The 27690-nt window shown below is 41.7% G+C and overlaps 1 protein-coding gene and 1 long non-coding RNA gene across 2 annotated transcripts; one reads left to right on the top strand and one right to left on the bottom strand.

Moving 5' to 3' along the window:
• Positions 1-76: 76 nt before the first annotated feature.
• LOC135552357 (zinc finger and BTB domain-containing protein 22-like) lies at positions 77-25722 on the bottom strand. The gene is made up of 4 exons (XM_064983925.1): positions 25549-25722; positions 7044-7246; positions 5886-6699; positions 77-2653 (listed from the first exon to the last, which is right to left on the bottom strand). Exons 2-4 carry the CDS (start codon positions 7239-7241, stop codon positions 1530-1532), a joined length of 2136 nt encoding a protein of 711 aa, XP_064839997.1. The 5' UTR covers positions 7242-7246; positions 25549-25722; the 3' UTR covers positions 77-1529.
• On the top strand, positions 20498-23569 carry LOC135551443 (uncharacterized). The gene is made up of 3 exons (XR_010457310.1): positions 20498-20733; positions 21086-21146; positions 23439-23569. It is a non-coding gene; the product is annotated as an uncharacterized LOC135551443 (long non-coding RNA).
• Positions 25723-27690: the final 1968 nt, after the last annotated feature.

The raw sequence follows: 27690 nt of genomic DNA, 5'->3' as shown, positions 1-27690 counted from the left end.
GGACCATACATGCGGCATTCCGTTAAAAGTTACACAATTTGACATGAATGAACCTGATAACTTATTGTTCAAACCATATCTGTGCAAACAAGATTTTATTGTCTCAATTACATTCACAGAAGGCTCATGATAAGATCATTTAGCTCATTTAAATATACAAAATATCAGGGACGCAACTTTCATTGGGGAAATTGCATTTTTGTCCCCCCCAGTTTTATCATTGGAATGTGATACAAAAATAGGCAACATTAGGACCATGCGGACACCTCCAAGCAGTCAGGTAGGCTGTTCGGAGTGTTTATCCAACTAGATTAAAATTATATATATATATATATATATATATATAAATACAGTTCCAGGCAAGATTTTAGACACACCTACTCATTCAAGGGTATTAATTTATTTTTTACAATTTTCTACATTGTAGAATAGTGAAGACATCAAAACTATAAAATAACACACAAGAAATCACGTATTAACCTAAAAACGAATCAAAATATATTTTATATTTGAGATTAATCAAAGTAGCCACCCTTTGCCTTGATGACAGCTTTACACACTCTTGAAGAGTTGAAGAGTTCAACACTTTTTTGGTTACTACATGGTTCCATATGTGTTATTTCATAGTGATGTCTTCACTATTATTCTACAATGTAGAAAATAGTACAAACAAAGAAAACCCCTTGAATGAGTAGGTTTGTCTAAAATCTTGCCTGGTACTGTATACATACACTACCGATCAAAACTTTGGGGTCACTTAGAAATGTCCTTGTTTTTTAAAGAAAAGCAACATTTTTGTCCATTAACACAACATCAAATTGATCAGAAATACAGTGTAGATATTGTTAATGTTTTAAATGACTATTGTAGCTGGAAACGGCAGATTTGTTATGCAACCATCACTCCAGTGTTTCAATGGCACGTTGTGTTAGCTAATCCAAGTGTATCATTTTAAAAGGCTAATTAATCATTAGAAAACCCTTTTGCAATTATGTTAGCACAGCTGAAAACTGTTGATCTGATTAAAGAAGCAATAAAACTGGCCTTCTTCAGACTGAGAATCTGGAGCATCAGCATGTGTGGGTTCGACTACAGGCTCAAAATGGCCAGAAACAAAGCACTTTCTACTGAAACTCGTCAGTCTATTCTTGTTCTGAGAAATGAAGGCAATTCCATGAGAGAAATTGGCAAGAAACTGAAGATCTCGTATACAAAATCATATGCAAAATATACACACTCACTGGTGCTCACATCACACTTCACAAACTTTTAAAACCACATGATTCACATTGAGCAAATTACATGTTTCTTCCCTCTCTCGAGATATCAATGACATGATGGGATAGTCCTTTAAATAAATAATAACGCAGAAATCTCCCTCATACAAGTTGTTCAAACAGGCGTATCAACATTGATCTGAGTTAATGGTTTACACATGGACCATGATGAACATAATTATCACCTTACCTAATACCACTTTCAAGTGCTGCGGGCCCTATATTACACAATATTTCACCATCCTCCTTCCTTTAGCTTAAGCTAAATCTGTTGCTGGCTTCCTCCTTAAAGCTGTGACTAACCACAGTCCTTGACTGAGAGCCTAATTCAGCCCCAACCCCACCCGTTAACAACGCACTCATCCCAGACTCCGCCTCCCCCTGACAGTCTGCCTGCTCCACTTTCACCTGACCGCCCTGTGAAAAAAAAACCTCCCCCTCCTTGAACCCATAGGCATAACCATCGTCCATGTCAGCAGCCGCTGTGGTGTTACTACGGGCAGCGGCTCCATCGTAGCTTTCGGCCAGTCTCTCACAGCGTGCCTGGTGGCGCAGGAAACTATCCCTCCAGATGACCTTCTTCCCACACAGGCCACACTCATAGGGCCGCAGCCCGCCGTGAGTCTTCAGGTGCTTGGTCAGGTGGTGCTTCATCTTGAAGCTCTTGGCGCACACGGGGCAGGCGAAGGGCCGCAGGTTGAGATGCTGCATCTTGACGTGGCGGTCACGCATACTCTTCAGGGTGTAGGCCTTCCCACAGTGGCAGAAGTGCACTTTTCCTGTGTAAGGGGCCCCGGCAAGGGAGATGGAAGAGGAGGAAGATGGGATGGGGGGTGAGGAGGAAGGTGGGAATGGAGCAGGAGATGGGGACAGGTGGCAGCTGGAGGTGGAGGTTGGGGTACCACCACCATGGGTCATGTTTGCCCCATTGGGCCAGTTCAACCCTGGGGCCCCCAGGATAAAGTCATTGTCATCAGGAGAGGTAGGTACTAAGGGTCTCTGAGAAACTTGTCCGGTGCCATCCTCAATCTCATCATAGGTTTCCCTTCCAAAGGCACCATCCGCAAATCGGCCAAAGTCCACTTCCCCCTCGTCGTCTTCTTCGTCGTCTTCTCTTCTGTAGTCTTCTTCTCCAGGTTGCGGCCTAGCTACTTGCTGAGACCAGGGACTCGCCTGCCACTGCTTTTGGGTAGAGGGTGTAGAAGCTAAGCAGGAGGGTCCAGGAATCACCTCATCTGGTTCCCCAGCATGGGGAGAAGTCAGGGCTGAACTTCTCCCCAACTGTCTCTCCTCTTTCTTCTGCAGCTCCCCCGAGGTCTTTTTCCCCTCTGGCTGTCCTCCCTCCTCACCTTGGTGTACACTAGAGTGGAAGTCCACTGGAGAAATAAAAACAGAGTGATGTACAATGGACATAGAGAAATATATAAAGATAGTGTATTTAAGGCACTGGGAGGTGTGCTTATCACGGATAAGTGCCTATCCTCTCGTAAATATGAGACACATGTTTAAAGGGACAATCAGCAGTTGAAACAATAACAATCCGAATCCCCGCCCCCGGTTTCGGTAAAAAGCTAAGGGATGGGGCTAGATAAATGTAGCCACTCTCAAAAACATACAGAGCTATGGATGCAAGGACTGACCATCCATGACATCAAAAATATAGTTGTAACCATGTTTCGAGGCTATATAGTCTTTGTTTACATTACTTTGTGTACAAACATTGCAGTAAAACAAGGTTATATTTTGGCTTCTGATGGGGTACGTCTTATAAATTAATGACTTATAAAAGAATGATATGTTATCCAATGATTATTGAAGAATATAACTTATAAAGAATATATATATATATATATATATATATATATATATATATATATATACTACGATTAAATAGTTTGGGGTCACTTAGAAATGTCCTTGTTTTTGAAAGAAAAGCTCATTTTTCCCCCATTAAAATTACATCAATTTGATCAGAACTACAGTTTAGACATGGTTAATGTTGTAAATGACTATTGTAGCTGGAAACGGCAGATTTTTGTATGGAATATCTACATAGGTGTACAGAGGCCTATTATCAGCAACCATCACTCCTGTGTTCCAATGGCACGTTGTGTTAGCTAATCCAAGATTATCATTTTAAAAGGCTAATTGATCATTAGAAAACCCTTTTGCAAGTATGTTAGCAGAGCTGAAAACTGTTGATCTGATTAAAGAATCAATAAAACTGGCCTTCTTTAGACAACTTGAGTATCTGGAGCATCAGCACTTGTAGGTTCGATTACAGGCTCAAAATGGCCAGAAACAAATAACTTTCTTCTGAAACTCGTAAGTCTATACTTGTTCTGAGAAATGAAGGTTATTCCATGCGAGAAATTGCCAAGAAACTGAAGATCTCGAACAACTTAGTGTACTACTCCCTTCACAGAACAGCGCACACTGGGCTAACCAGAATAGAAAGAGGAGTGGGAGGCCCCAGTGCACAACTGAGCAAGAGAACAAGTACAATTGAGTGTCTAGTTTAAGAAATAGACACCTCACAAGTCCTCAACTGGCATCTTCATGAAATAAAACCAGCAAAACACCAGTCTCAATGTCAACAGTGAAGAGACGACTACAGGATGCTGACCTTCTAGGCAGAGTTCCTCTGTCCAGTGCCTGTGTTCTTTTGCCCATCTTAATCTTTTATTTTTATTGGCCATTCTGAGATATGGCTTTTTCATTGCAACTCTGCCCTTTAAAATGATAAACTTGGATTAGCTAACACAACGTGCCATTGGAACACAGGAGTGATGGTTGCTGATAATGGGCCTCTGTACACCTATGTAGGTATTCCATAACAAAATCTGCCGTTTCCAGCTACAACAGTCATTTACAACATTAACAATGTCTACACTGTATCTCTGATCAATTTGATGTTATTTTAATGGACAATTTTTTTTAGATTTTCTGTCAACAACAAGGACACTTCTAAGTGACCATATACAGTTGAAGTCGGAAGTTTACATACACTTAGGTTGGAGTCATGAAACTTGTTTTTCAACCACTCCACAAATGACTTGTTAACAAACTATAGTTTTGGCAAGTCGGTTAGGACATCTACTTTGTGCATAACACAAGTAACTTTTCCAACATTTTTTTACAGACAGATTATTTCACTTATAATTAATTCACTGTATCACAATTCCAGTGGGTCAGAAGTTTACATACACTAAGTTGACTGTGCCTTTAAACAGATTGAAAAATTCCAGAAAATGATGTCATGGCTTTAGAAGTTTACGAAATCAGCCAAGACCTCAGAATTATTTTTTGTAGAACTCCACAAGTCTGGTTCTTCCTTGGGAGCAATTTCCAAACGGCTAAAGGTACCACGTTAATCTTTACAAACAGTAGTATGCAAGTTTAAACACCATGGGACCACGCAGCCATCATATCGCTCAGGAAGGAGACGCATTCTGTATCCTAGAGATGAACGTACTTGGTGCGAAAAGTGCAAATCAATCTCAGAACAACAGCAAAGGACCTTGTGAAGATGCTGGAGGAAACAGGTACAAAAGTATCTATATTCACAGTTAAACGAGTCCTATATCGACATAACCTGAAAGGCCGCTCCGCAAGGAAGAAGCCACTGCTCCAAAACCACCATAAAAAAGCCAGACTACAGTTTGCAACTGCACATGGGGACAAAGATTGTACTTTTTGGAGAAATGTCCTCTGGTCTGATGAAACAAAAATAGAACTGTTTGGCCATAATGCCAAAAAAAGGGGGAGGGGGAGGCTTGCAAGCCGAAGAACACCATCCCAACCATGAAGCACGGGGGTGGCAGCATCATGTTGTGGGGGTGCTTTGCAGCTGGAGGGGCTGATGCACTTCACAAAATAGAAGGCTTCATGAGGATGGAAAATTATGTGGATATATTGAAGCAACATCTCAAGACATCAGTTAAAGCTTGGTCACAAATGGGTCTTCCAAATGGTCAATGACCCCAAGTATACTTCCAAAGTTGTGGCAAAATGGCTTAAGGACAACAAAGTCAAGGTATTGGAGTGGCCATCACAAAGCCCTGACCTAAATCCCATAGAAAATTTGTGGGCAGAACTGAAAAAGTGTGTGCGAGCAAGGAGGCCTACAAACCTGACTCAGTTACACCAGCTCTGTCAGGGGGAATGGGCAAAAATTCACCCAATATGTTGTGGAAAGCTTGGGGAAGGCTACCAGAAACATTTGACCCAAGTTAAACAATTTAAAGGCAATGCTCCCAAATACTAATTGAGTGTATGTAAACTTCTGACACACTGGGAATGTGATGAAATAAATCAAACATTCTCTCTACTATTATTCTGACATTTCACATTCTTAAAATAAAGTGGTGATCCTAACTGACCTAAGACAGGGAATTTGTACTAGGATTAAATGCCAGGAATTGTGAAAAACGGAGTTTAAATGTATTTGGCTAAGGTGTATGTAAACTTCCAACTTCAAGTGTATATATATATATATATATATATTACACACACATACACACACTGTATATTCAAAAACAATATATACAAATATAAACACATCAATGTCCAAGTCCTGTTTACATTTCACATTCGAGGACTACTTACCAGAGTGTTCTCTCAGCTCAGAACCCTCCCTCTTCTCCTCTTCCAACTCTTTTCCAATTCCTTCACTTGCTTCAATCACTCTTTCAGTCCCCTTCTTCTCCTGAGGATCTTCCCCATAGCCACTTCCTCTATCCCTGCCATGCAGCTTCTCAGCACTTGGTGGTGCTGCCCTCTGTCTCTGTCTAGCTCTCAGTCTCAATGCCTCACCAGGAAATCCCCCGTGCCTGGTGTGGTTATGGTCCAGTCCTCTCCCATCATGATGGCTTAGGGGGCTGGCTTTGCTGTGGCTGGACATCCACACCTCCTCACAGCTGGAGTAGTCACTCTCCCCAGCAGGGTGGGAGTCCAACTGTGAGTCAGCTAGGTGCTGGACAGGCATGGACATGGCTGGCTGGGGTGAGGGCCTGGGGTTGCCCCACCTGGGGAACTGATGGGGCCTCCTCCACGTGGCCAATGGCGGCAGAGCATTCTGCACCTGGCTGTAGGTCCTCGTCTCCTTCTCTTTCCCCTCTCTCTCCATGTATAGGCACTCGGTGCTGCTTGGGGACTGCTGCCTTGAGGAGGCACCATGGCGTGTGGCAGCTGCAACATCCACAGGGTTGCATTCTGTTGGGGGTTGGGGTCTCTTCAGGATCTCTGTGCATTTGTCAACAATATGCCACATCTGGAGAAAGCTGGCTACCGTTACATAGTTGACAATATCATCACGCACTATGCTCAGTCGGCCGGTGTAGGCTGAACTCAGGACACTCTCAAAGGCCACAGGGTCCATGACAGAGGGCAGAGACACTGTCGTCACATTCTTCAGCAACACCTGGTGAAAGTAACGAAAAAAACCTAGGATTTCACAGCTATTTTTCCAGACAACAATGCACATGACAGAGCAAAGACACAAACTACTATTGTGTAGAGACAGGCAAAGACAGACGTCTCTCTAATACACTAGTCACGGAAACCCAGACCTAGGCAACTGCAGTGACTAGCCTATGTTTGGGATCAATAACGGACCCCTTTTCGAAGGTACCAATAGAAATATTTCAGGGGAGGGTCCTCTTCAGATAGACATAGGCTAGTCACATAGAGGAAAAGGCGGAGTTAGCCTATGCTGTTAACGTACAGTGAGACTACTAGTACACACGCTCATAAACACAGACAGACCTGATCGTGAAAGTATGGCGAGGAGGCAGCCAGCACACAGCGGTGGGCCCTGAACACCTGTCCCTGCACCTGGATGGAGAGGTCACAGAGCCGGCCCTCCTCCCGCTGTCCATTCAGGCTGTCCAAAACTGCTGCACGCACACTGGGGAAGCATACTTGGACCACCGGGCCAGCAGGGGCACCAGAGTCCTGATCCATTGTGCCTAAAGAATAAAGAAGAATAAAATCCTGTTAGCTAGCTAGTATTTACGGTTAGTGCTATCTGGGGATCCTTGGGAAGTCCCTAAACCATAACCTGAACCCCTACCCTTGTTGGGTTTTGAGAATGTGAAATCTACTTATTCATGTCACTGATGGAATGCTAAGGTTTAGAGGGTCTACACAAGAAGGGTTATAGGAGGAAGGTATATAAGTGTGTGCAACTAAGCTTGGAATGTGTTGAGTGCAGGGAAGCGATTACATGTGGCAGGCATTGATAAGGGGAGACGGGTGGAGATCTTAGAAACTAACAATGTCACTGAGGGAGAGAGGGTCATGTATAACGTTTACATTATGTCAGGATATGTTACTGTTAACCCTCAGGGATCTTATGGGAGGGATCCTCTGGGAGGAGAAGACACACAGTCTGGTATCAATAACCATGACAGCCTTGAGTTGGGGAGGAGTAAGCACTATGGGGTAGAGGTCAGGTTAGATGAAGTGAGGAAGAACAGATATCACTAAGGTTCTATCGAACAACAGAGATGCATTGGCTGTTCAGTTTAGGAGGTGGAGACTCAACCTAGGAGAAAGGGTTAAATATCAGTGCTTGTGTGAAATGTAATTTGTCTGAATTACAGCGTAACGACTCTTTGGGAGTAATTCAACTTGGTAAAGCTTCGCTAGTTTTTGCAGAGTTATTTACTCTAAAAATTAGGTTCGAACACCATTTTAAATTTAAATTTCAATGGAGAAGGGTGCAATTGCGGCCTGCAATTCGGGGTGTTCCTGCATGTTGGCATTCCTGCATCTGCAGGAACCCCTCTTTATACTTCTATTGGTCCATTTTTAACCTAGGACAGGCGAGAGGTGGGGGCGCTCCAGTACAGTAGGTTCCCGTTGGTTGCCATCCGCCAATAAAACCCACAGAAGAAAAAGAGGTGAGGGTGACAATGGTAGACAGTATCCTTCGTCTCCTCCTGTCGGGCATTGTTTTCCTGCAGTTTTCTTAACAACGGCGAGGGCAGGTGTTCGGCCGGCGGGAGCAAAGGACATTGTGTGTTAGCTCGCTAGTCCTGGGAAAACTGTGGTACACAGCATGCGGGAGCGACACCATGAGCTGTACACAGCATGCGGGAGCGACACCGTGAGCTCGCTAACTACCAAGTTAGCGAGCACACAGTGTATCTAACTAGCAAGCTAGCTAGTTAGGTAGCACACAGTGTCGTCCCCACCTCCCGACTGCTGTGTACCGTAGTAGCTATCGGGAAGTGGGGATGACCGGTAGGCAGTGTCCTTTGCACCCGCCGGTTGGGGCACTGATTTCCCGCAGTTCTGTTAAATATGGTCAGGGCAGGTGTTCTGCCGGCGGAAGTGAAGGACACTGGTGTTGCCCCCGCCTCCCGCTAACGTAAACTCACTCACTTTTGTACATCGTCTTGGTCCGTACAATTGACCTTGTTTTAGCGCCCCAGAAACGTAATACTTCCAGAACAGCTGTAATGTCAATACCATTGTAAAGCAGAATTTCTCCCCTTTCCAACAAAATCAATTACATGACCTAAACGCTGCCCGTTTCTGCATAATTCAACAAGACAATGAGCTCTGTCGGGTCTTTTATTTGAAGGTTAGTGTCGAATTTGAATCGGGTTTTTAGGTCGGTGCTAAAGTGATCTTCAGAAGTAAACAGCGGCTTTGAGAGTCATGATCGCATGCAATTATGACGCAAAAAAATGACTAGGTATCCCCCCTCTTACCCCCGTCACTGTCCATTTCTTGTTTTTAAACGATGAGAGAAGTGCGACACCTGGTGGAGAGAGGCTGTAAAACAGAATTAGTTTTATGCGTGCTGTACGTTATGGCATGACACGTCACGATGTAACTGAGGGTCAGTTTTATCAACTTTCTCCAATATTATAGAGCCATTACCATGTCGATCAACGCTTGAATAGAAATGTAGCTCACACCTCAGATTTTAAAGTCAACACAGTCACTACAGTCCCATTAGTTTTCTTTGCAGCCTTGTTTGAATGTCGCGGTCACGCACATTTGTACGGAATGGGGTGAGTTTACATTAGCTAGTAAGAAGGACTCCAGTACACAGCAGGTGGGGGTGACACTGTGTGATAACTATCCAGATAGCAAGCTAGTAAGGAGAACTCCGGTACACAGGAGGCAGGGGCAAAAAATAAATACTTGCAGTAACTGGTATTTTGGACGCAGTATTTGCAGCATATTGCAGTTACACTCTGACTGCAATTTTTTTTTGTAAGGGCGGGCTGGATAAGCTGAAGTGGACTCGGCCCTAGTACCATTAGCCGGAATCCAGAGTAATATGATTCTGCCGGATTCGGTGTCATGTTCGTCAAAAAGAGGAGACCAAGGAGCAGCGTGGTAAGCGTACATTCTTCTTTAATTAAAGAATGAACACTGAACAAAACAAACCGTGAAGCTAATATGGCTAGTGCAGACAGGCAACTAAACATAGAATAAGAACCCACAAACTACCCAAGGAATATGGCTACCTAAATATGGTCCCCAATCAGAGACAATGATAAACAGCTGCCTCTGATTGAGAACCAATCTTGGCAACCACAGACACATAAACACCTAGACTTACAAAAACCCCTAGACAATACAAAAACTAAAACAAACCACCCTCGTCACACCCTGACCTAACCAAAATAATAAAGAAAACAAAGATAACTAAGGTCAGGGCGTGACATTCGGGAAGAGCTCGGGCCAACATGAAGCCCCCCCCCCGATTCACGCAAACCCTGCTGAAAAAGAACATTACTTGAATTTGTATAATTGTAATTGTTAGTGTCTTACAGTGGGGCAAAATGGTATTTAGTCAGCCACCAACTGTGCAAGTTCGCCCACTTAAAACGATGAGAGAGGCCTGTAATTCTCATCATAGGTACACTTCAACTATGACAGACAAAATGAGGAGAAAAAAAATCCAGAAAATCACATTGTAGGATTTTTTATGAATTTATTTGCAAATTATGGTGGAAAATAATTATTTGGTCACCTACAAACAAGCAAGATTTCTGGCTCTCACAGACCTGTAACTTCTTTAAAAGAGGCTCCTCTGTCCTCCACTCGTTACCTGTATTAATGCCACCTGTTTGAACTTGTTATCAGTATAAAAGACACCTGTCCACAACCTCAAACAGTCACACTCCAAACTCCACTATGGCCAAGACCAAAGAGCTGTCAAAGGACACCAGAAACAAAATTGTAGACCTGCACCAGGCTGGGAAGACTGAATCTGCAATAGGTAAGCTGCTTGTTTTGAAGAAATCAACTGTGGGAGCAATTATTAGGAAATGGAAGAGATACAAGACCACTGATAACTCCCTCGATCTGGGGCTCCACACAAGATCTCACCCCATGGGGTCAAAATGATCACAAGAACGGTGAGTAAAAATCCCAGAACCACACGGGGGGACCTAGTGAATGACCTGCAGAGAGCTGGGACCAAAGTAACAAAGCCTACCATCCGTAACACACTACGCCGCCAGGGACTCAAATCCTGCAGTGCCAGACATGTCCCCCTGTGTAAGCCAGTACATGTCCAGGCCCGTCTGAAGTTTGCTAGAGAGCATTTGGATGATCCAGAAGAAGATTGGGAGAATGTCATACGGTCAGATGAAACCGAAATAGAACTTTTTGGTAAAAACTCAACTCGCCATGTTTGGAGGACAAAGAATGCTGAGTTGCAGCCAAAGAACACGATACCTACTGTGAAGCATGGGGTGGAAACATCATGCTTTGGGGCTGTTTTTCTGCAAAGGGACCAGGACGACTGATCCGTGTAAAGGAAAGAATGAATGGGGCCATGTATCGCGAGATTTTGAGTGAAAACCTCCTTCCATCAGCAAGGGCATTGAAGATGAAACGTGGCTGGGTCTTTCAGCATGACAATGATCCCAAACACACCGCCCGGGCAACGAAGGAGTGGCTTCGTAAGAAGCATTTCAAGGTCCTGGAGTGGCCTAGCCAGTCTCCAGATCTCAACCCCATAGAAACAGCAACAGCCCCAAAACATCACTTCTTTAGATGAGATGGAGGAATGGGCCAAAATACCAGCAACAGTGTGTGAAAACCTTGTGAAGACTTACAGTTTGACCTCGGTCATTGCCAACAAAAGGTATATAACAAAGTATTGAGATAAACTTTTGTTATTGACCAAATACTTATTTTCCACCATAATTTGCAAATTAATTAATTAAAAATCCTACAATGTGATTTTTCAGGATTTTTTTTCTCATTTTGTCTGTCATAGTTGAAGTGTACCTATGATGAAAATTACAGGCACTTTTTAAGTGGGAGAACTTTCACAATTGGTGGCTGACTAAATACTTTTTTGCCCCACTGTATAATGCAATGGGTGCATGGCCCACAAACACTATGCACATGTTTATATAGATTGGTTTCTATTAATTAAGAAGCATTTAGATAACTGGTCAGTAATTTAACCAGATTCCAACCAAAAACCAGATATCAACCAAAATGAGATGTATTTTAAATGACGTCAAAAAGAAGACGTCTTAATCTGGTTGTGATCTGGTTATATGATGTCCCGACCAGATTTCAACCAGTAAAAGACGTATTTATCTTGTCGTATGACAACTGTGCTGCTCGGCCGGTGCTAGCACATGCACAGAACAAATACACTGCTGGAACACCGATTAAGGTGTTTACATGTCCTAATAATTAAAAAGATAGCTCAGAAAACAAGGTGATTTAATCAGCGTATAATTAATTCCTTCCATTTTGACCTTACGCTGAGTAAGATAAGCAGAATAAGTAGTTTACATGACTATTGTATAATCTGTTTACTGCTATAATCCGTTTAATATTAAATTATTAGTGTACATGTAAACATACTAAATGTTGCACTTCACTAGCAATAGCTCAAGTCAAAACAGATAGAAAGGGAGGCAGACAGGTGGAGTAGAGAGATTCATGCAATTTTAAGACCCACATTTTCTTCAGGATATTTTCTGTTTTTACTTGTCGTCTTTAGGCCTATATATTTTACTTTGTTGATGATCTATTTTATAGACACAAGAGAAACAAACACTACATAAAGACAGACCTAAGACAACAACATAGCAAGGCAGCAACACATAACACAGCATGGTAGCAACACAACATGACAACAACATGGTAGCAGAACAACATGCTAGCAGCACAAAACATGGTACAAACATTATTGGGCACAGACAACAGCACAAAGGGCAAGAAGCTAGAGACAACAATACATCACGCAAAGCAGCCACAACTGCCAGTAAGTGTCCATGATTGAGTCTGAATGAAGAGATTGAGATAAAACTGTCCAGTTTGAGTGTTTGTTGCAGCAAGTTCCAGTTGTTAGCTGCAGCAAACTGAAAAGACGTGCGACCCAGGGATGTGTGTGCTTTGGGAACCTTTAACAGAATGTGACTTGCAGAACGGGTGTTGTATGTGGAGGATGACGGCTGCAGTAGATATCTCAGATAGGGTGGATTGAGGCCTAAGAGGGTTTTATGAATAAGCATCAACCAGTGGGTCTTGCGACGGGTACACAGAGGACTATAGAGTGCAGTGGTGTGTCCTATTAGGAGCATTGGAGGCAAATGGTAAAGAACATCTAGCTGCTCAAGAGCACCCTTACCTGCTGATCTATAAATGATGTCTCCGTAATCTAGCATGGGTAGGATGGTCATCTGAATCAGGGTTAGTTTGGCAGCTGGGGTAAAAGTGGAGCTATTTAGATAGAGGAAACCAAGTCTAGATTTAACTTTAGCCTGCAGCTTTGATATGCGCTGAGAGAAGGACAGTGTACCGTCTAGCCATACTCCCAAATACTTGTATGAGGTAACTACCTCAAGCTCTAAACCCTCAGAGGTAGTAAACACACCTGTGGGGTGAGGGGCATTCTTCTTACCAAACCACATGACCTTTGTTTTGGAGGTGTTCAGAACAAGGTTAAGCATAGAGAAAGCTTGTTGGACACTAAGAAAGCTTTGTTGTAGAGCATTTAAAACCAAATCCGGGGAGGGGCAAGCTGAGTATAAGACTGTATCATCTGCATATAAATGGATGAGAGAGCTTCCTACTGCCTGAGCTATGTTGTTGATGTAAATTGAGAAGAGCGTGGGGCCTACGATTGAGCCTTGGGGTACACCCTTGGTGACAGACAGTGGCTGAGACAGCAGATTTTCTGACTTCATACACTGCACTCTTTGAGAGAGGTAGTTAGCAAACCAGGCCAAAGACCCCTGAGAGACACCAATATTCCTTAGCCGGCCCACAAGAATGAAATAGTCTACCGTATCAAAAGCTTTGGCCAAGTCAGTAAAAATAGGAGTGCAACATTGCTTAGAATCAAGTGCAATGGTGACATCATTGAGGACCTTTAAGATTGTAGTTTTATCCATAACCTGAGAGGAAACCAGATTGCATACCACAGAGAATACTATAGACATCAAGAAAGCCAGTCAGTTCATTATTGACAAGTTTTTCCCAACACTTTTCATAAACAGGGCAAAATAGAAATAGGCCTATAACAGTTAGGATAGGATCCGCTTGACAAACCGTGGCTGCCTTCCAAGCAATGGGAACCTCCCCAGAGAGGAGAGACAGGTTAAAAAGGTCAGCGATAGGCTTGGCGATGATAGGGGCAGCAACCTTAAAGAAGTAAGGGTCTAAACCATCTGATCCAGATGTTTTTTGGGGGTCAAGTTTCAGGAGCTCCTCGAGCACCTCGGACTCAGTGACAGACTGCAGGGAGAAACTTTGTAGCGGGGCAGGGGAAAAAGAGGGAGAAGCATTGGGGATAGTCGCATTAAAAGGGGTGGGAGATGAGGAAATGTTGGATGGGCAATGAGGCATGGCTGAGTCAAATAGGAATCCTGATTTAATGAAGTGGTGATTATTAAAGAGCTCAGCCATGTGCTTCTTGTCAGTAACAACCACATCATCAACTTTTAAGGGACATGGGCATATATGAGAAGGAGGGTTTATTCTCCATGTATTTAAACTTTTTCCAGAACTTCTTGGGGTTAGACCCACAGAGAGAGAACTGCTCCTTAAAGTAACTAACTTTGGCCTTCCGGATAGCCTGAGTGCACTTATTTCTCATTTGCCTGAACGAGAGCCAGTCAGCCTGAGTATGCGTGTGCAGAACCTTTCGCCAAATGCAACTCTTGAGGTGGAGTAACTCTGCAAGATCACGGTCGAACCAGGGGCAGAACCTGTTTTAATTCTCATTTTCTTTATGAGGTGTGTTGGATGACAATATCACTCGAAATATCAAAAAAGAAGGTGGGGATCGACAGAGGGGATCAAGCTGATTCTATACCATCTTACAGAGGACAGTTCATGAAGGAAGGCTTCCTCATTAAAGTTTTTTTGGCAAGCGTCTATGACAAATCAGGACAGGTTATTTCCCTGAGCAGCCATTACGAACACAGGCTGTAAAACATTGATCACTAAGGACATTACAGAAAACACCAGGCTGATACATAACAGGATCATTTGTGAGGATAACATCGAGAAGAGTATAGCCTTTTCTGGGTGTTTGGAGTCATACCTTGTGGGATTGGTAATAATCTGAGATTAAAAGATTTAGGGAGTTCCATTTCTTTAGCACTTGGTCAGGTGGTTTAAGCATGTCCCAGTTTAGGTTACCTAGCAGGACAAATTCAGACTTGTGTAAGGGGCCAGGGGAGAGTTTAGGGTAGGGTACAGGCTGGTGCTGATGGAGGATGATAGTACCCAGCAACAGACACCAAAGAGCTATTTGAAAGTTTAATACTTAAAATCGTCAAATCAAATTGTTTGGGGACAGACTTGGTGGAGACAATCGAGCACTGAAGGCGATCCTTGGTAAAGATCGCCACTCTCCCACCTTTGGAAGAGCTGTCTTGCCAAAAAGACCAGAAAGGTTAACATCAGTATTCAAAACACTCGTCCTTAACCACGTCTCAGTAATGACCGACACATCTGGATTGGAGCTGTAAACTCACACTTTCAATTGATCCATTTTAGGGAATAAGCTTCTAGTGTTAACATTCAGAACACACAGGCTTTTACGGGAGCAGAAATCAGTGAAGCAGATATCAGAGCACAAGTCAGAATTGGGGCGAGCAACAGTTGATGAGCCATTTCCAGATATCATCAACAGTAATACAATCAAGGCACGGCATAGTACAGTCGTGGCCAAAGGTTTTGAGAATGACACAAATATACATTTTCACAGTCTACTGCCTCAGTTTGTATGATGGAAATTTGCATATACTCCAGAATGTTACGAAGAGTGATCAGATGAATTGCAATTAATTGCAAAGTTCCTCTTTGCCGTGCAATGAACTGAATCCCCCCCAAAAACATTTCCACTGCATTTCAGCCCTGCCACAAAAAGACCAGCTGACATCATGTCAGTGATTCTCTCTTTAACACAGGTGTGAGTGTTGACGAGGACAAGGCTGGAGATCACTCTGGTCATGCTGATTGAGTTCGAATAACAGACTGGAAGCTTCAAAAGGAGGGTGGTGCTTGGAATCATTGTTCTTCCTCTGTCAACCGCGGTTACCTGCAAGGAAACACGTGCCGTCATCATTGCTTTGCACAAAAAGGGCTTCACAAGCAAGGATATTGCTGCCAGTAAGAATGCACCTAAATCCACCATTTATCGGATCATCAAGAACTTCAAGGAGAGCGGTTCAATTGTTGTAACGAAGGCTTCAGGGCGCCCAAGAAAGTCCAGCAAGCACCAGGACCGTCTCCTAAAGTTGATTCAGCTGCGGGATCGGGGCACCACCAGTACAGAGCTTGCTCAGGAATGGCAGCAGGCAGATGTGAGTGCATCTGCACGCACAGTGAGGCAAAGACTTTTGGAGAATGGCCTGGTGTCAAGAAGGGCAGCAAAGAAGCCACTTCTCTCCAGGAAAAACATCAGGGACAGACTAATATTCTGCAAAAGGTACAGGGATTGGATGCTGAGGATTGGGGTAAAGTCATTTTCTCTGATGAATGCCCTTTCCGATTGTTTGGGGCATCCGGAAAAAAGCTTGCCCAGAGAAGACAAGGTGAGCGCTACCATCAGTCTTGTGTCATGCCAACAGTAAAGCATCCTGAGACCATTCTTGTGTGGGGTTGCATCCCAGCCAAGGGAGTGGGCTCACTCACAATTTTGCCTAAGAACACAGCCATGAATAAAGAATGGTACCTCCGAGAACTACTCCTCTCAACCATCCAGGAACAGTTTGGTGACAAACAATGCCTTTTCCAGCATGATGGAGCACCTTGCCATAAGGAGAAGGTGATAACTAAGTGGCTCGGGGAACAAAACATCAATATTTTGGGTCCATGGCCAGGAAACTCCCCAGACCTTAATCCCATTGAGAACTTGTGGTCAATCCTCAAGAGGCGGGTGGACTAACAAAACCCCACAAATTCTGACAAACTCCAAGCATTGACTATGCAAGAATGGGCTGCCATCAGTCAGGATGTGGCCCAGAAGTTAATAGACAGCATTCCAGGGCAGATTGCAGAGGTCTTGAAAAAGAAGGGCCAACACTGCAAATATTGACTCTTTGCATCAACTTCATGTAATTGTCAATAAAAGCCTTTGACACTTATGAAATGCTTGTAATTATACTTCAGTATTCCATAGTAACATCTGACAAAAACATCTGACACTGAAGCAGCAGACTTTGTGGAAATTAATTTGTGTCATTCTCAAAACTTTTGGCCACGACTGTAGGTCTATAAATTGGGCTGCTATTATTTTATGTCCTGGTCCGCCGACTAATAGCTCAGAAAAACTGTGACTAAGAAAGTTCTTAGTCAACAAAGCATGCAAGAGTCATGAGGCAAATAGCAAAATGCACAAGTAGGCGTCACCCACTTGGGAGAAGCTTTTATTTCTGAAGGCAGATTTCTTGTAGAAAATGCCAGTGGATGGTCTTTGAACAGCAGGAGGCGGCTTCAAGGCGTCTGGATCTGGGTGGGGAGCCTGTCATTTATTGGGCTCAAAGGCTTCAACAGTGTAAGGAGCATTGAGTGTAGGAAGCATTCCAAGTAATTCCATCCAAAATCAGGTTGTAGGTTTGCTGTTTCGATTTGGAATGAAGGTTATGTTGTTTAGGGTAGCATCCTGTGTATGTCCATCCCAAAAAAATCTAAGTTAATCTAAATCTATCTATTTTTAAAAACATGCTGAAACATGTGTGAGCTCATCTGCTCAAGACCTCTCTCTCCGGGGTGACCTCTCTCATGTAATGGACATACACAAAATATTTCAAATTGGTGAAGTGAAATGAAAAAATATTATTTAACAAACAACACGTACGCCCATGTATTTTATTTCAATATCCTACTACAATCCACCAAGATTTACAAAACCCTATTTATCACATTTATTTCCATCAATAATAATTCTAAAATTATTGCACCTGAATTTGACCTGGAAAATATGACTATTGTATTTTTCCTTAGAGGTTTTAAGCAAATAACAATGTGTGCAGTATTTGTATATTCATTTCAGTAGCTAAATAAAGAGGTAGGCATATCAGTTCCAGCTAAAGCAATTAAATATTTTTAATGCCGTCACAGAAGGTGACGGCAGGTGACGGCAGTAGACAAACACAGTGCCTTGCAAAAGTATTCATCACCCATGGTGTTTTTCCTATTTTGTTGCATTACAACCTGTAATTTAAATTGATTTTTATTTGGATTTCATGTAATGGACATACACAAAATGCTCCAAATTGGTGAAGTGAAATGAATTCAAAAACAAAATTACCTGAAAACTGGTGCGTGAATATGTATTCACCCCCTTTGCTATGAAGCCCCTAAATAAGATCTTGTGCAACCAATTACCTTCAGAAGTCACATAATTAGTTAAATAAAGTCCACCTGTGTGCAATCTAAGTGTCAAGCTAAGCTACAAAGCTCCACAGTGGAGATTGGAGTATCTGTCCATAGGACCACTTTAAGATGTACACCCCACAGAGCTGGGCTTCACGGAAGAGTGGCCAAAAAAAAGCCATTGCTTAAAGAACAAATGTGTTTGCTTATTTTGTGTTCCTCAAAAGGCATGTGGGAGACTCCAAAAAACATACTCTAGTCAGACTAAAATTGAGCTTTTTGGCCATCAAGGAAAATGCTGTCTGGCGCAAACCCAACACCTCTCATCACCCCGAGAATACCATCCCCACAGTAATGTATGGTGGTGGCAGCATCATGCTGTGGGGATGTTTATCACCGGCAGGGACTGGGAAACTGGTCAGATTTGAACGATGGCACTAAATACAGGGAAATTCTTGAGGGAAACCTGTTTTAGTCTTCCAGAGATTTGAGACTGGGATGGAGGTTCAACTTCCAGCAGGACAAACTGCTAAAGCAACACCCGAGTGTTGTAAGGGGAAACATTTAAATGTCTTGGAATGGCCTAGTCAAATATTAAAGATTGCTGTACACCAGCGAAACCATCCAACTTGGAGGAGCTGGAGCAGTTTTGCCTTGAATAATGGGCAAAATTCCAAGTGGCTAAATGTGCCAAGCTTATAGATACATATCCCAAGAGACTTAAAGCTGTAATTGCTGCAAAAGGTGGCTCTACAAAGTATTGACTTTGGGAGGGCGAATAGTTATGCACGCTCAAGTTTGATGTTTAAAAAAAAATCTTATTTCTTGTTTGTTTCGCAATAGAGATTGACCTTAGATTCTGCATCTTCAAAGTGGTAGGCATGTTGTGTAAATCAAGTGATACAAACCCCCCCAAAATGTATTTTAATTCCAGGTTGTAAGGCAACAAAATAGGAAAAATGCAGAGGGGGGGTGAATACTTTTACAAGCCACTGTAGTCTGCCACAAAACCTTGAAGAAGAAGCAGAAGCTCCAACTAAAACATTGTATTGAAATCTGGCTGCCAGTTTGATCGCATCCGTCAACCTTCCAATATGATTCCATATGGAAGTTTGGCCAGAACGCCCGGTAAAGCAACAACACAGCTGGAAAACAACGACAGTTTCTAAAAATGTACACCTTTTTTTTTGATTTGACTAAGTGGTAGTCCCTGTTCTCCTGCATTCTTGTTTGACTTTTGTAAGTAAATCGGAGGTTTGTTGGGGAGAAGAACGTGAAAGAAAGATTTGCAAGCAAGCTACTGTAAAGCCAGTTAATTTAGCTGGCTGGACACGTTACATTTTTAACATTCATTGCATCCACCATAGAGCCCAGTTTCATAATATTACAATACGTCCCAGCTGCTTAGAGTAGTTTTCAAGTAATTGCGAGAAAATAGGCCTCATTTTAGGGCATTTTTCACCCACCCAGCTCCTATTAGTTCTATTGAGCACCGTGGCACCAACTCGGTTTTTCAAACATTCTATTCCCAGCACATTGTTCTGCGTCACAATGCCTGCTTCGCTATTGCAGGCAATGAGACCTGCCCACGTCAACATCGTAGGCTTGCCTCAGGTAACTTATTATTAACAAGGTTACGGCTACTTGGTGCGCAAGCTCACTGTTCACCTGGGTACACGTGTTGACCCACAGTGCGAAGTGACGGATGGCGCTTATCCATCAACTGTTAAAAAAATATTTTTGGGGGACAAAAGTGTAAAACCTAAAAAAACGTGTCTCCCTGTCCTCTTTTTTAAGTGTCCAATTTAAAAAACAGGAACAAATGTATTTATTTATTAAGAAATAACATTTTATGTTTTTACGATTTGTTGTTTCTAAATGGCTGCTGGGTAATTTCATATGCGTCGAAATCAGTCGGTTCGTAGACATCTAATTGAGCAAATGCTGCGCAGGTTCACTGAGTTGAAAACCAAATTAATAGGGCTCTCTCATTGATTTGTAGATCTGATGCAGTTGCTTCCTCAGATTATGAGCCGAGCAAGTGTCGTGAATGAGTTATGTAGTACCCACAGAAGGCCACAGGGAGGAGCAAGAGATCTATAAAGCTACTGTTTTTTGCCTTATAAACCCTAAACCTACGTATAACCCATTTTAGCCTTAACCCTAACCATAATTCTTGGGTAACGTAACCTAGAACACTTTTAGATAACAGTTTTACTAATAATATTATGTAATGATGGAAGTCTGGGCAGAGAGCTCATTTGTCATCAAATTCTAGCTCCAAAATGCTTCTTGCCCTTTGAACCCTGAGCTCCGGCCATTGTTTTCCTATGGAAAGACTGGGCAATGAGCCCATTTTTTCCCTACTTATGCAGACATAAGCACAGTTGACACCATCAAAGTGCAGACGTTTACTTTCTACATGAGTTGTTCTTTTTCAGTTTCATGCTAAGAACAGATTGTAGCGGTAAAATAAAAAGGGATAAATTTCTTTGTACCATTTAGAGGACATTGAATTCCAAGCATCACTCCAGTTATAAGAGGCTCTGCGAAGGTTCGTTTCAATTCAGGCCTCGCGCTAGTGTTCTTGCTCAGCCAACGTTCTTCGGCCATTTTTCAGCCTTGGGTGAATATTGACGTGTTATATTGTCCTACCGAGTGTGAGATAGAGAGGGGGAAGAGAGATGATGATGTCAACATTGTTGTGCTAGCTGTGTGTGTATATGAAAGAGGGGGGATGGTACATGAATACACAAAACATGAATTGTTTGTGTGTGTAAGACAGTAAACTAGGCTCATTCTTGAAACTTGTACCCCCAATATGGATGTGAACATTTTCCTGATTCATCACAGATTTTGCATTTGAAAATACAGTACATTTTGCCAATCCCTGCTCTCCATTAACACACATTCCAAGGTTACACCTGTCAACTGACCTTTTCAATTCTTGATTCTCTGTTTTTGCACGGATCTTCTAGCTTGGATGGAAGGAACAATTGGAAGGACTACAGAAGTTATCCAGCCTGCTGACTAAGAAATGTAAATAGACAGCAAAGCATAGGCTCTCTCTCTCTGTCTGCCTAACTGCCAGATTGCTGAGGGGCAACATAGTCAATGTACTTGCTAGGCTAAGTCTAACTTAGTGAAGACCTTAGGTAATTGTTAATAATGATTAGTCTCTGTCTTTACATTTCCTGAAATATGTCAATGATATGATGCCTCTACAGCAGTTACCAATGTCCTACTCTGCCACGTTCCACATTCTGCCACAGTCATGTAAAGTTTCTCAAATTCTCTCTTGCTCATACTCCCTGTTGCTCAATCAAACACGTGTGCAGTTGCAGAGAAGAGGAAGAGATTTGCCAATTACACCCATTTCTAGCACTGTTTGTTGCAGCAATGGTATGACGCGACAACTTCTGAACAATATCATATTTTATTGTCTCTTTACACACTACCGTTCAAAAGTTTGGGGTCACTTAGAAATGTCCTTGTTTTTGAAAGAAAAAAATTGTTTTTGCTCATTAAAATAACAGCAAATTGATCAGAAATACAGTGTAGACATTGCTAATGTTGTAAATGACTATTGTAGCTGGAAACGGTGGATTTTTAATGGAATACCTACATAGGCGTACAGAGGCCCATTATCAGCAATCATCACTCATGTGTTCCAATGGCACGTTGGAACAGCATCCCAGAGTCGCCTCTTCACTGTTGACATTGAGACTGGTGTCTTGCGGGTACTATTTAATGAAGCTTCCAATTGAGGACTTGTGAGGCGTCTGTTTCTCAAACTAGACACTCTAATGTACTTGTCCTCTTGCTCAGTTGTGCACCGGGGCCTCCCACTCCTCTTTCTATTCTGGTTAGAGACAGTTTGCGATGTTCTGTGAAGGGAGTAGTACACAGCGTTGTACGAGATCTTCAGTTTCTTGGCAATTTCTTTTCTTTCTCACATGGAGTTGCTCAGAACAAGAATAGACTGACGAGTTTCAGAAGAACGTTATTTGTTTCTGGCCATTTTGAGCTTGTAATGGAACAAATGGTGATGATCCAGATACTCAAATAGTCTAAAAAGTCCAGTTTTATTCCTTCTTTAACCAGAAGAACAGTTTTCAGCTGTGCTAACATAATTGCAAAAGGGTTTTCTAATGATCAATTAGCCTTTTAAAATTATCAACTCAGAACGGCAGGTAGCCTACTGGTTAGAGCATCGTGCCAGTCACCGAAAGGTTGCAAGATCAAATCCCTGAGCTGACAGGGTAAAAATCTGTCGTTCAGGCCCTGAACAAGGCAGTTAACCCACTGTTCCTAGGCCATCATTGTAAATAAGAATGTGTTCTTAACTGACTTGACTAGTTAAATAAAGGTTAAATAAAAATATATATAAATAAAATAGCTAATACAATGTGCAATTGGAACACAGAAGTGATGGTTTCTGATAACGGGCCTCTGTACGCCTATGTTGATATTCCATAAAAAATCTGCCGTTTCTTGCTACAATAGTCATTTACAACATTAACAATGTCTACACTATATTTCTGGTCAATTTGATGTTATTTTAAATGGACAATTGTTTTTGCTTTTCTTTCAAAAACAAGGACATTTCTAAGTGACCCAAAACCCTTCAACGGTTGTGTACGTACTTGAATTATTGCATTTAACTTTCTTTTTTTAGGACTGCCAAACTGTCCTCAATGGGGAAAGCTCTGACAGGAACAATGTCCTCAGGATTATGGAGCGGTGTGTTTATAAAAAGTTGTTTGAATTACAACATGTATTAGGATTAAGCAAAACTTTACCATTTAGAGAGGAATTAAACATTTCCATTATCAACTGTCTAATTTTGATATCCTCTTAAAATGTTTCAGATTGATGACCAATGAATTAATGTACCACTTCAATATGAAGGGACAGAGGAGCAAACATGATGTTGCTATCACTCTTAGTACTGTAGATTCTGACTGATTTTACTGTGCGTTACCATTATGTCTAATGTTCTGCATGCCCACATGATGCCAATCATCTTTTTATTTGACATTTTTTAGGCTTACAGTGTCATGAAAAGCCAAAAAACTCAGGAGGTTGATGTGTTGCGGGCCCTCTGGAAATTCCCGAAATGTGCCCCTAAGTCATGTTAGAGAAGGACGCAATGTATAGGAGCAAGTTGCTCTTTTTTAAAGACATTTCTAAGCTGCCACAAAACTCAACTAGTAAAATGGAAATACTTTTAGTCAGCTGAGTCCACAAAGTTTCTTCAAGAATCTCCATTCTAGTTTGCTTATAAAATCTCTAATTTATGAAGTTGTAATGCGCTGATTCTCTCCGCAGCAGATCTGATCCATCATACGACTCTTCAAGAGGGCCACTACGCTCTAGGTGGTCAGAGTTCCCTGATCAAGATCTACCCCATCACACCACTCTAATGAATCATTCATCAAATAAAACAATGGGTCTTTATATACTCCCAGTATCTCTATGCATTATGAAACAATTACTGTATGCAGATGGGCGGAAAATTGTGATTGCTTGATCTACTTTAAATGTAAGAATATATTGCTGATTAACTTTAATTGGGGACTATGGAAACAAATAGAAATGTAATGAACAATGTCTGCAATATCCAACTTTATCCTCTGCAATACTTTTTTTTTTACAAAAGGTAGAACCTAAAAGGGTTATTCAGCTGTCCCCATAGGAGAACCTTTTTGGGTTCTATATAGGACCCTTTCCACAGAAGGTTCAACATGGAAACCCAAAAGTTTTCTCCCTGGAACCAAAAAGGGTTATTCTATGGGAACAGCCGAGGAACCCCTTTTGAACACTTTTTTTTCAAAGAGTGTGGGTAATAAGCTGTAGTCGGGGGGTTATTACCAGTTTATGACAAGGTCTTAACTATGACCTTGAGAGCGTTGGGGAGCGTTGTACTAGTAACCGAAAGGTTGCAAATTCGAATCCCCGAGCTGACAAGGTACAAATCTGTCGTTCTGCCCCTGAACAAGGCAGTTAACCCACTGTTCCTAGACAGTCATTGAAAATAAGAATGCGTTCTTAATTGACTTGCCTAGTTAAATAAAGGTAAAACATTATTATTAAAAGTAGGCTACATATGGCAGTCAGAAAATAAACCATATTCTGGTCAATAAAAAAAAACAGTTTGCAACCTGAATAAGGCATAAAAAGTTGCCATATTGACTTATTTTCAACCAGGTTTTGCTCACTGAGAAGCCCCCCTCTTAGTGTGAGTGACGTGAATTTGAAACAACTGATTGTAATGTGTATTAGAAGTAGTGTTCACATGCAAACTTTTACATGTCTGAACTCAGAATCAAACATGCTTCCCAAAAATAACATGTTTGCTGTGGTAGAATGTTTATTTTGATTGGCAATTTTCTGCATTTATCAGAGTGCCATCAGGTAGCCTGATTTCAGATGTTTCCATGTAAAAGGGATTTTTAGGGGAATCGTTCTTGCAAAGCATGTAAACATTTTTATATCATATATTATATTAATATGACTATCCACAATCATCACGTTTGTGTGTGCAGGTAACCATACTATCAAATCCTCACTGCAAGTTCGCTAGCTACAGCTTCACTTGCAACATTGTATCAACTAACCTATTCTGCGCCCTCAGTTTCCTGGGCCAGTGAGCTCCGGACAGACAGCTGTTTTTTTTAGGACGTTTCCACTGGATATATGGGATCATCAGATCACGATATTTCGCTCTTTCACTTTGAGACTTGGTAATTATCGACGCCGAGGGAGCGAAACAACGCCCCTCTATATGTAGCCCATGTATCTGAAGCTGTATGGCCAGAAATAGTGTCATGTCATACTCGTTTGATCCAGACAGCATCAGATACATGTTCTACAAATATTGAGACAGAGGGGCGCTGTTTCGCTTGCCCGGGTAAGTCTTTCTGTCGGTGCGCGTCTCGGTCAAATAAATTAACAATATTTCAATATTTGATTTGGATGGGCAACGAGGTAAGGTAGGGCGGGCCAGACCCCTAAAACGACCCTGAGTTCTGGGAACCATTTCGCTCCATCTTCCCCCACTGTCGGCCGCTGGGCGTGCTCTCAACACCATCTGGTGGTGAGTGGAATGGAAACGCCAACCGGATGCTTCAGATTTATACAACCGGTGAAACACTTGGTTCTATCTGTGGTGTGGCTAGCTAGCTTGTTAACATTATCTAGCTACAACCAGAAAGTGTTGAACGGCCCAACCGTAATCTTAGCAGCCCTAACCGTGCGCAAATTCATTGTCAGTCTAATATAGCCAGGAACAGTGAACATTAGCAAGACCAATAATTGTTTATCTAGTCCATTCAACCCAGTGTACTTAACTCGTAGTCAGTGGCTAGCTAGTTAGGCTAGCCAAGTTAGCATGAAACAAAAATGTGTGCAATTCTATTAGCTTCAGTTAGCTAATTACCTCTTATCAGGTTCTCCAAACGCGAAACGAGTCTTCAACATATGCCAGTGATTTCAGCTAAACCACATTCTTTGCAGCGATGTTCAATCACTCAGTCCTTCTCGTTTGGTATCGCACACTCAACTCGACACAGTTCCATAATGTCAAGTGGGTGTAGGGTGGGAGTGTCGAGCTTGTCTGCGACTGCCCGTCATGTACCAAGTTCCAACCATTGCTAACTCATGTCGTTACAGTAGCACAGAACTAAAATAATGTAGGTTTGGGCAGCTATCTACCCCTCTTTATTTATTGTCAATATACCCGATTCCTAGAACTATTTATCCATTATCAGATGCTGATAATCATTAGAGGCATGGTCATTATAGCCTTGGCACTTTTAGTGATGCATTATCTATTTATTCATCTATTTATTAGGAGTTTAGGCCTATCATCACAATGAACATAATAAAAAGACAAGAATACTTGTGACTTTATGATTTTCATTTAAAAGAATGCAGAATACTTAACCTTTTCATGATTTTACAATTAGAATATCCCTATAAAAAGGCTGGCTGCTACATTCTTGTCCCTTTTTTCATTACCATAAGCAGTTCACTTTGCAGAAAAATTAATTGAAAGTATAGGGAGCATTACTTTTTTCCACCGCAACCAGCTATCAGCGTTTACCCACTTATTGTTTTTACTACTACAGCACTGACCATGTGGTAAAGGGACCAGCACACTGTGTGCTTTGAGTTCCACCCATAGACTTAGGTAGACATTGCTTTATTGTATGTCCCATTATGGCATCTCTGAGAGCATGGGAAGTGCCATTGAGGCCATCTCCATTTTGAAGTAGTCCATTTTCTCCTTCTGCTACTTCTATGAGTTGGCAAGCAAACTGAAAGGGTGCATACTGCCACCTGGAGGGTGTTGTTTGAACAGGTATAAAGACACTGCCACCTGCAGTAAATGTGTTTACTGACAACAAAGCCCTGAGAGAGACGACAGGGATTATACTACCAATGTAGCGATATTGTTGGCAACAGCTCCATGGTGTGGCATGAACCAACAACCCTGCTAAGGGTGATCACACTGTCACCTGTGCCATGAAGATTCAGACCTCTTGGCATATAATGTAGCAGATCCCAATGAGATCTGGAGCAGTTGCAATCATTTTCAATGTATTTCCAATTGTCAGGGGAAAGGGAACAATAGCAGAACACATGGCAGTCTCATCTCGCTTAACAGTTCTTATTCCTGCACAGAGTCACACACAACAAGAACAATCCCAACATAGGTATGCTAAAACTCCCCATTATGAGTAGTGAGGTAAACTGGGAGCGGTGTGCCTGGGTGCTACTGTGGAGCAATTTCAATACCAGCAGGAAATTGTATTTGAATTCCATAATTTTGAATTATTGCACAAATGTAATCATTAAATTAAAAAAAATGAACGTGTTTCGTAATTTCAAACTGAATTGAATGAATATTGCATTGTTGTTTTAAAATTAAATTCCTATTTAATTGAATATTCAAGTTCAATATTTAAATATTCAGTTTCAATATCATAAATATTGCATTCATAGTCTTTGTATCAAGTTTACAAACTATCATTTCAAGTTTATCAAAATGTCATATATTCAACTTCCTCAGATTCAGATTCAGTTTTGAAATTCTGTTCTCTAAATTCAGATTCAAAACCAAAGAAAACATTATAGCCAGGAAAGGTAGAGGAGACCAGAGAATCAAATAGAAGCTTCTGGCAGTTTCTCAGTTGTGGAAAAAGGACTCAATTGTCATACTTGAGTAAAAGTGAAGATACTTTAAAAGTAAATGACTCAAGTAAAAGTGAAAGTCCCCCATTAAAATACTACTTGAGTTAAAGTCTAAAAGTATTTGGTTTTAAATATACTTAATCATCAAAAGTAAATGTTATTTCTAAAATATCAAATGTAAAAGTATAAATCATTTCAAATTCCTTATATTATGATTAAAACTAGACGGCACCATTTTATTAATATTTTGTAGTTATTTAAGGATAGCCAGGGGCTCACCAACACTCAGACATCATTTACAAACTAAGCATGTGTGTTTAGTGAGTTCGCCAGATCAGAGGCAGTACAGATGACCAGGGATGTTCCATTTATAAGTGCGTGAATT

This window comes from Oncorhynchus masou, chromosome 13 (genome assembly GCF_036934945.1).
Source record: "Oncorhynchus masou masou isolate Uvic2021 chromosome 13, UVic_Omas_1.1, whole genome shotgun sequence".
NCBI classification, from domain to species: domain Eukaryota; kingdom Metazoa; phylum Chordata; class Actinopteri; order Salmoniformes; family Salmonidae; genus Oncorhynchus; species Oncorhynchus masou.
The sequence above is the reverse complement of the archived record's forward strand: the minus strand, read 5'-3'. Positions and strand labels throughout refer to the sequence as shown.